The sequence below is a fragment of the Rissa tridactyla genome, chromosome 1, assembly GCF_028500815.1.
Source record: "Rissa tridactyla isolate bRisTri1 chromosome 1, bRisTri1.patW.cur.20221130, whole genome shotgun sequence".
NCBI lineage: Eukaryota > Metazoa > Chordata > Aves > Charadriiformes > Laridae > Rissa > Rissa tridactyla.
Genome location: NC_071466.1, coordinates 218,773,609 through 218,782,496, shown reverse-complemented (window position 1 = coordinate 218,782,496; position 8,888 = coordinate 218,773,609). Strand labels below are relative to the sequence as shown.

Here is an 8,888-nt window from a genome sequence, read left to right as displayed (position 1 = left end):
GCACACTCGAGGGGGGGGGTCCCAGCAAACCGGGGGGGTCCCCGCCCCCCCCCCGGGGGAACCCCCGTCCCGAGGCCCCGCCCCCACCGCCGAGGCCCCGCCCCTCCCCTCTCTTCCCGCCCAATGGGCTGCGTGGCCCCGCCCCCTCGCTCCCCGGCCGGCGCATGCGTAGGGCGGCTCCGCCCGGGCCGGGCCAAGCGCGAGCGGGGGGCCAAGATGGCGGCGGTCGGCGGGGAGCGCGGGCGGGCGGGCGGCGCGGCGGCGGCGGTGGTGGGGGGGCTGTGAGCGGCCGCTGGCCCCCCGCCATGGCCCGCCTGGCCGACTACTTCGTCCTGGTGGGATACGACCCTGGAAAACGCGGTGAGAGGCGGCTGGGGGGGCGGGGGGGCGCGGTCGCTGTCATAGGGCCGGGGGTCAGGGCCCGGGCCCGGGCCCAGGCCTAGACCGAGGGTCCCGGGGGCGGCGGGGGGGGGGGGGGGGGCTTCAACGTCCTTCAACGGTGCTGCCCGGGCCCTGCCCGTGAGGCGGACCGGCCCGGGGCGCGGTTCCGCGCCCCGGGCCGGTCCGCCTCACGGGCAGGGCCCGGGCAGCACCGTAAATCCCCTCAGAGCAAGGCCGGGGGAGAAGCACCGTCCCTGGGGGGCAGCAGCTCCAGCCGCCCCCTCCTCGGGGCCTTACGGGCCTTCGCTCCGTTCGCCGGCTGCCACAAAACGTTTGTGCGTCGTTGTGCTAAATTACAGGTTTCTGTCGTTCTAGTGGCTGACCCCCCCCCCCCGCCCCCCCACTCCCTCCTCTGCCGGCTGAGCTGTCACCGCTGTGGAAACACTGGCTGGGGTTGGTTTGTGTGTGGGGGGGGTTCTGTCCACAGCTTGCTCCCAGCCCACATCCCCTCCCCGAGGAGACCCAGATTCCCTCCTGGGAAGACCCAGATCCCTCCCAGCAGACCCAGACCCCCCCAGGATGGGGATGTCGTGCCCCAGTCGGTGCTGGGGGCGTCTCGGGGGCTCCCGACCCACAGCTCTGTTTAGAGACTTCGTCCTCGGCCCACGTCTGTTCTTGTGTGGGGTCGGTTGTGTTGGTTGCGGGGTTTCATTTGTTTGTGGGCTCTTTCCGTGACGCCGCCTTCTGCTTTCCTGCACCCGACGTTTTTTTGCTAAAAACTAGCGCTGTAGGCGTTATAAAGGAGGCTGAGCTTACCTAAAATGAGGACTTCCTTGCAGAACAGACACCAAGAGCATCAATTCCCCAAATTGCACATTGACAGGGGAAGAGGCTGGTGGCTGGGATTGTTTTAAGTGCGCACTCGGAGCTGAGGAGAGGGAAATCCTTTTCCACGCAGCGCCTGTTAAATCGTGGGTTTGATTATTATGGGAAGTTGTTGAGGCTGAGAGCGTAGTTTTAACGTTCAGAGCGGCTGCACGGTTGTACGGATGGGGGTGTTTTCAGTGCGGATCCCAACACCTGTCACTGATGCTCCGTCTCCCCGGTGCCCGAGCGGCCGGGGGCTCCCCTGTGTAAGGCAGAGCTCTGGGCAGCATGGCCTGCAGCTCCTCTGCACATCCAGCATCAGGAAGGCGTTGGGATGGAAAGCAGCCATTCCGGAGAAGAATTTTGATGTTTTCTGAGGAGTCTGATTGTGTGGTGGGGTGTTTTATTATTATTATTATTATTATTGCAGGCGTCTTGCCCTGGTGTCACAGCGTCCCATAGCACCAGAGCGGGAAGGAGCCACTCTGTGCCTGTGGGATCTGCAGGAGGTGGGCTGGGAGCAGACGCAGCGGCCTCTCGGGAGCAATTGTAGGGCTGGGGCGATGCTTTGCAGCTGTACTGCCTTCACCCCGCTTCTGAGGGCCGTCTCTGGGGCCTCTGAGCATTTCCTTCGGCACCTTCTTACTTATCTCAGCCTCCGTTGTGGAGCTGTGGCTGGTGTTTGCAGCATAACGCCGGTGGTGGTTCGTGGCAGTCAGTAACTGGTGGGGTGCGGTGGGGCTCGTGGAGCAGGTGAGTGCTGCGGTCGTATGTTCCTTGTCTTGAGACTTGGAACCCTGAGTTTCAGAAGGGAACAATACATGCCATGCGCCTTCCAGCTGTCGTCTGAGACTCGTTTGGGGAAGACGGACAGTGCTCTGAGGTGAAGTGGTTACCTGCAGTGGGACATTAGAAAGGAAGGAAATTAATGAATTGTATTCCCCTGACTTAAATGTTCACTTTTTTGTGTTTTAAATCTCATCTGTAGCGTATAGGCCGGAGAATTGAGCTGAACTTGCTTGTGTTTCGGCTAGTGCAGACCTTGGTGAACATCCAGCCTTGACCTGGAAGCCATTAGCAGGTCTTGGTGGTACAAAAAGCTGCCGCCAGCCGTGGCTCTTGTCCAGTGGTGGCTGTCCCAGTAAAAACATGTGTAAATTCTAGCCTCAACCTCCCTGACCTCGGCCTCCGGCCCCAGGTCTGAGAGGCCCTCGAACCAGGGGGTGAGGTGGTATTAGCTCTGCTGCAGCAGAGTGCTTTTAGGCTAGAGTCCTGTTTCAATTAGCGATGCAGTTGAGAGTTGCAGGCCTTGCCTAGGTGGCATTTCGGCTGAGCAGAGCTGCTCTTGAAGTGAAGCTTGAGGTCTGCGGGGCTGCCACTTCCCCGTGACTGTGGATGGAGGCCTCGTCATGGGCTCAGGGCCCGCAGGGGACACTCGCCAGCCCAGGGTGTTTGTCCATGGTAGGAAGTGGTTGTTTTCTGTGCTGCTTTGTACAACTCGGGTGGGCTTTTTGCCACTGGCATGACAGACAATTGGGGATCTCTGCTGGGGGAGGTGGCCAGAAGACACGATGCTGTCTTCCTCGCACACGGCGAAGCTGCGGGGTGGCGAGATGTGTCCGTGGGGACGTTCCACTGCAGAGCCTGTGCTGCTGAGATAACGCAGTCAGAGGTGACCTCGCCGGGGAGAGGGACCCAGAAGTCCTCTGCCAGAGAAGGGCACTGGCCAGCACCTTGCAAATGTCTGCTCTGGCTGGTGACAGCTCAAGCAAAACCCTCTGCCGTCCCAGTCCGCAGGTGCCCGAGTGTTCCCCCAAGCTGTGTGACGGGCCGTTTGAAGCCAGACGCATGTCCCAGTGATGTGCCAAGCCCTTGTGAGCACCCCCGAGGATCAGTCTGCAAAGGATGTAAAGACTGACTGATACCAGTTGTTTGGTTTTTGGGATCAATATAGCAACGCATATTGCCCACGTGCTGTCCTGTTTTCACATCCCCCTCCCTACAGGGAGCTTAGATAATGTTTGGAGGAAGGGCACGCCGCACTCATCTGCCAGTGACTAATTGCTTTACAGGTTGGGTTAGTCCCGGTGGAGCTGTGGCATGGGCAGCAAGCTGCTCTGCCGTGGCCGTGCCAGGCCGGCGCCTCCCTGACAGCCACCAGCACACCCGGGCTGAGGGCTGGGGGGTCCTGCACAGCAGCCGGGAGGGCTCGTGGGACCCTTGGCGCGGGCAGGGAGGGGGCTCTGCTCTGCCCGCAGCTGGAGGGGTGTGTGCGGCAGGGACGTGTTTGTGTGCGGTGAGGTGCTGTGGCTGCCCAGGAGTTCCTGGGCCAGAAGGATTAATGGCTGGGCGGGGATGGGGTTGCAGTTGGGGACGGTGAAAGGGGAAGGTGTGGTGGGACCTGAGGTAGCTCTGCATCATCTCCAGAGGTAGAATCACAGAATGATTTGGATGGGAAGGGACCTTTAAAGGCCACCCAGTGCCACCCCCTGCCCTGGGCAGGGACACCTTCCACCAGCCCAGGTTGCTCCAAGCCCCGTCCAACCTGGCCTTGAACCCCTCCAGGGATGGGGCAGCCACAGCTTCTCTGGGCACCCTGGCCCAGGGGCTCACCCCCCTCACAGCAAAGGATTTCTTCCCAATATCTCATCCCAATCTCCCCTCTTCCAGTGTAAAACCCTTCCCCCTCGTCCCGTGGCTCCCCTCCCTGAGCCAGAGTCCCTCCCCAGCTTTCCTGGAGCCCCTTGAGGGACTGGAAGGGGCTGGAAGGTCTCCCCGGCGCCTTCTCTTCTCCAGGCCGAACTCCCCAGCTCTCTCAGCCTGGCCTCAGGAGGTGTTAACGCAGCGCAGTGCAGTTTTGTGGGAGCAAAACTGAAAGTGATAGAGACTCGAGGGCTGGAGCTGGGCAGCAAGTGGGGTTTGGCGGAGCTCATGTGGGGCTGGCTGGGGGCTGCAATGGTGGAGCCCGGTGTGCCCGCAGTGTTTGCCAGGATTTAGTAGGCATTTGCTCCCGGTGCAGAGTGTGATCTTCCCGAAAGGGCCCAGTCCTCCCCGTCACACGTAGGCTTGTGATGCAGTCGCAATGACAGCTGGAAGCAGCATCTCTGCTGGCATTCTGCTCATCGTGAAGGATGAGAAAAAGGAATGTTAACTCTCAAGAAATGTGTTGTCTGTCAGTGAAACTGGTGTCTTCATGGCACAGCGTGAGACCCTGCGGCCGGCCAGGCGGTGTGACCGGCAGCTGGGCCGGCGGTCAGGCAGGCATTCAGTCGCTTTTCCTCTGGTTTGGCGAGCCCTGCTCCGGCGTGCCCAGCCACTGGATTGTTGCAGGGGTTGAGTCGGGTAGCAGAGGACCAACACACTCCAGTGAGCTGAGCTGTCTCACCAGGAGCTGCGGTGCCTGACCCTGATGTCCGTGTGTCCTGGTCGGTGTGACTGCAGCCATGGCTACTGTGCTGGTATGGAGACAGCTTCTGCATCCATGCTCTTGTGTCTGGAGAGGGGCTGCAGGCTCTGGGGCTCCGGGAGAATATATGGAGATAAATGCGCTCGGCAGTGGAAAATGGGTCTTTTCATATGTGAGTGTTTGTCATATTGTGTCATGATTGCTCACATTATTCTCTGTAAATGGATGTTTTAAAATCTCTTGGCTCTTATCGTTGATGCAGACGAATGACTGCTTTGCAAAGCCAGGACTTTTGGCTGCTTTTTGCCTCGGGATCTGGGAGGTTTTTCTCTGTGTATCCCCCATGGCCTGAGAGTCCAGAACAGCTCAATTTCAAAACACGTTTAACATGGATGAAGGGCTTATCCTAGAGTTTTCTGCATGGAGCACTGAATGAAGCATGGCCTCTTCCCTGTGGGGAGTTAGAAAACAAACAAACAAACAAATATAGGGGGGTTTAGAATACATGCATTTCTGAATAAGCCATTGAGGATCTGCTGCTGTTTCTGTGTCTGAGTTTGCAGCTGCTCGGCCCTCCCTGGCCCTGCCTTCGCTGGGTGCTGCCCGTTCTGGCCAAACCTCTGCGGTTTCCCCCAGGTAAAGCGCAGCGAGGGAGGAGGGAAGGGCTTTTGGCTGGGCAGGTGGTGGGTGACGGGAGCGGAGGCCCCTAGCCCCAGATCTCCTCGGCTGTTCCCCGGTGGATTGCCACGTTTCTCAGGGGCACGGGCTGAGCAGTGTGCTGGGCTGTGATGGGTGCAGCCCCTCCTGCAGTGCCTGCCGCTGCCTCATCCAGAATTCACATTGCTGCTGCCTCCTGAGGCCCGGGCAGCCGGGGGGGGGGGGCTGGTGTGGGGCTGGCAAGGCTGCTTGGAGAACTCGTGGGGAGGTTGCGGCGTTTTCCATATTTCTTTGCGGGTTGTACCACGTTTAGACTACTCTTCAGAAAGCTCCTCGCTACTCCCACAGTCGGGGCTGGGGTTTGGGTGCATTAATTCTGGTTTTTGAGCTTCTGTGGGAGGTAAGGGTGGATGTTGAGAGGAAACTGCCTCCGTGCTCGGTGCTGTCTCTTTCCGTGAAGCCTTTGATGCAGCTTCTGGTGGCGCAGGCCCCATGCAGATGGTCAGAGGAGCGAGGATGCAGGCATGATGCATCCTGCCCTCCTCTGAGGTGCTTGCAGTTTCTCTGCCTCTTGGGCTTTCTCTGCACAGCTGGAGCCGATGCTTGGGGTGAGGAGCTAATGCCAAAAGCTGGAGAAGTTGCAGTAAACCTGCTGGGCAGAGGAGAGCTCTCACGACTCGTCCTGCTACTGTCCCACCTGTGTTTTGAGTCGATTTTCAGCCCGGGAGTGCCAGGCGCTCTGCTGCTGCAAGATGTCCATGCAGCTCTTGCAGGTGGGAGGCATTTCTAACTGGCAGTAAAAATACACTTCGCTCTGTTGTGCGTGGACCCAGCCAAGTGACTCATCGGTTTGACTCAGACTGGGTTCGTGTAATGCGCACATCTAGCTAAAAACCCCATACGTTGAAATGCCTCCAGTGGTTGCTAACAGCGAGCTGTGTTTGCTGTATAAATATTTGCAGAGGGGACCTCGGAAGGAGAGGATGTAATAATCCCTGTACACGCCACGTGCGAAGCCGCCTCTCTCTGCCCAGGTACCTGCTGCTGGGAAGGAGGGAGCGATGCAGCCATCAGCGTGGATGCCTGTCGAAGGGGGTCACCCTACTCCTGGCAGCTGCCTGCCCCCAGCATCCCAGCCGCACTGGTCGGTCTGGGAACTGCAGCTCCTCTGATCCCAGATGCGCTATTAATACTTGTCTTGTTCTCTTTGAACTTTTGCCCAGGAGAAGCTGTGTGTGCTGCAGATCACAAAGCAGGCACTCAGAGGCCTGTCTGTGGCATGGGCTTAGATCTTCGTTCAGCCAGCGCCAGCTCCGATGGATGGGCTGGTGGGTTTAGTCCAGCAGCTCACTGGGTCTCAGCACGTCCAGTTTCCTTCAGGTACTTTGTGTAGATCAGAAGAGATTAGTCCTGTGGTCGCCAGATAATTCATGAGAATGCAGGCCCTGAGAGCCGTGGTTTGTGCCGTGTGGACTCCACTGCCATTTCTTTGTGGCTGTGCAAGTCCATCTGGCTTGTCAGGCCAGCGGCGTGGTGCTGGTAGTGCATTGGTGTGACTGCTCCGGCGTGTCATCTGCCACCGTCATGGGCACTCCAGCGCCTGCATGGGTGCTGCCGGGCAATCGCATCGTGGCTTCTGAAACCTTCTGGTGCTGGCAGGGTCCGGTGAGCCCGTCACCAGCCTCTGCATGAGCTGCGGCTGCACCTGTGTCGTGCTGACCAGCCCCAGGCCTTGCCTGGGTGCCTCTTCCCTGCTGGGCACAGGAATGGCGAGGTCTCTCTTCTCTCCCCACCATCACTTCTCCCTACCCTGTACCTCTCTCTGTGGTGGTTTCCTGCAGCTGCCGGAGCTTGGTTGGGTCAGCGCACACCAGCAGCCTCTCCTGGAGGTGCTGGGGCAGCCGGAGCCCCTGCGGCTGCCTCGTGCGGTCGGCAGCTCCGTTTCCCAAAGGTCACTGAGTGGGATGATGCTTTGAAACAGTCTAAATACGGCACAAGAATCATCTCAGTGTAAAGCTTTCCACTGGTTCACCTCCGCGAGTTGTAAACCTGTGAAGTCGCTTAAGACAAGATGGAAAATTCTCTCTACCCCATCTCGGGTGATCCCTCTGTTTCATGGGGCATTAAATGTGTTTCTTATCAGCGTGGGATGAGTCGTTTTGGCCCTGGGGCAGGTTAAATTGGCACGAAAACTTTAATACTCTGGTCCAGCTGTTTCTCCCCTTTGTGAGGAGGCTCTGCCCTGTCCGGCTGGGTTTCATTGCCAGACACTCCTGTTGTTGTGACCGTCACCAGGAGGTAGCTGGGGTTGGCCTGGCTGCGTGGCACCTGTGTCACGGCTTCGGGAAAGTGGGTGAACATGAGGAGGAAGCATCAGTCTAAAACATATGTTGTAACCAGATTCTTTGACTGTTAGTAATACCTTGTTTACTGCCAGTGAGAATTTTGCAAATTTCTTTTCTGTTTCTCTTGCTCGCGCTCATATTTATCTCAGTGTGAGCAGGAATCTGAAGACTTTGTTTGCAGCAAGTTTCGTTTTCCCATTTCTAGTGCCGGGATGCTGGGCTGGAAAAGCAGCTGCGGTTTTATGGATGCTAAAAACACAAACAAAACCAACTTGGCCCGAGGTAGAAATGTGCCCTGGGGTTCCCAGGCGCTGTGCCTGTGGGAGCTGCTGCTGCGGTGCTGGGACAGGAGGAGCAGGTCGCCGTGAAAACCCCTTCGGTTCGGTTACCCCGAGACGCCTGGGGGGCCGGAGGAGCAGCACTGCTGAGCCGGGGCAGCTTTTCTCTCCTCCTCTTGCTGTGATCGTGGCAGGAAGCCTTCCGGGGCCGGGCTGCTCGTCTTTTCCTCTCTGTGGCTGTAAAGCTTGTGACCACTAAATACTCTTGTTATGTCAAACCAGACATTGTGAGCCTGCAAGCGCCTCGGGGCATGGATCACTCTGCTTCTAGGAACGTCTCTTCCCGATATCCAAAGCGTGTTCATCCTTCAGTTTTGCAACTGTAAAAAACGAGTCAGGGAGGGTTTGGTGAAGGCGGCAGCAGTTGCTGGTGAAGTGCAGGCGGTGGAACAGGGAGCAGCGTGCGAGGGTCCTTCATCTCCCGGGAGCACAGGCCTTTCTCTCGCACCGATTCAGATCGGTTTTTGTTTATGGTGTGGCTCAAAAGTGCCACGTGTCAGTTTGCAGGGAACTGCCTGCATATTTGGCAGCTGCTGCTGCCTTGTAGCTGAGATTTGGATAGTCTTGCACGTTATTTTTATGTTTCTGGATGCTTTTTGATCAAGGCGATGCAGCAGGAAGTTTTTTGGGGAGGAAAAACCCGAGTCTCTCTGTCTTTATTCATCAGAGGTATTTTTGTGTTGTGGGTAGCTGTAGGAAGTGGAGCAGAAAGCTCGTTGGGCTGCTTACTTCTCTGTACGGCATCTTCCTCCCTGAAGCAGAGCTCTGAAACGTGCTGATGGCCCAGATAACCGCGCTTTTCAGTCTGCTGGAGTCGCACCCTTTCCAGAGATGAACCTCTCTGGCATTGAAGCTGAGAATAGGACCAGTGTCCTTTTGGAGGTGCCGTTCACC

At 58.0% G+C, this 8,888-nt stretch overlaps 1 protein-coding gene across 1 annotated transcript in view; it reads left to right on the top strand.

Moving 5' to 3' along the window:
• The first annotated feature begins 216 nt into the window (after positions 1 to 216).
• SBF1 (SET binding factor 1) overlaps positions 217 to 8,888 on the top strand; it is an 88,466-nt gene continuing 79,794 nt past the window's right edge. Inside the window, 2 exon segments of the mRNA XM_054199968.1 lie at positions 217 to 267; positions 270 to 360. Of these exon segments, the coding sequence (XP_054055943.1) occupies positions 217 to 267; positions 270 to 360 (142 nt within the window).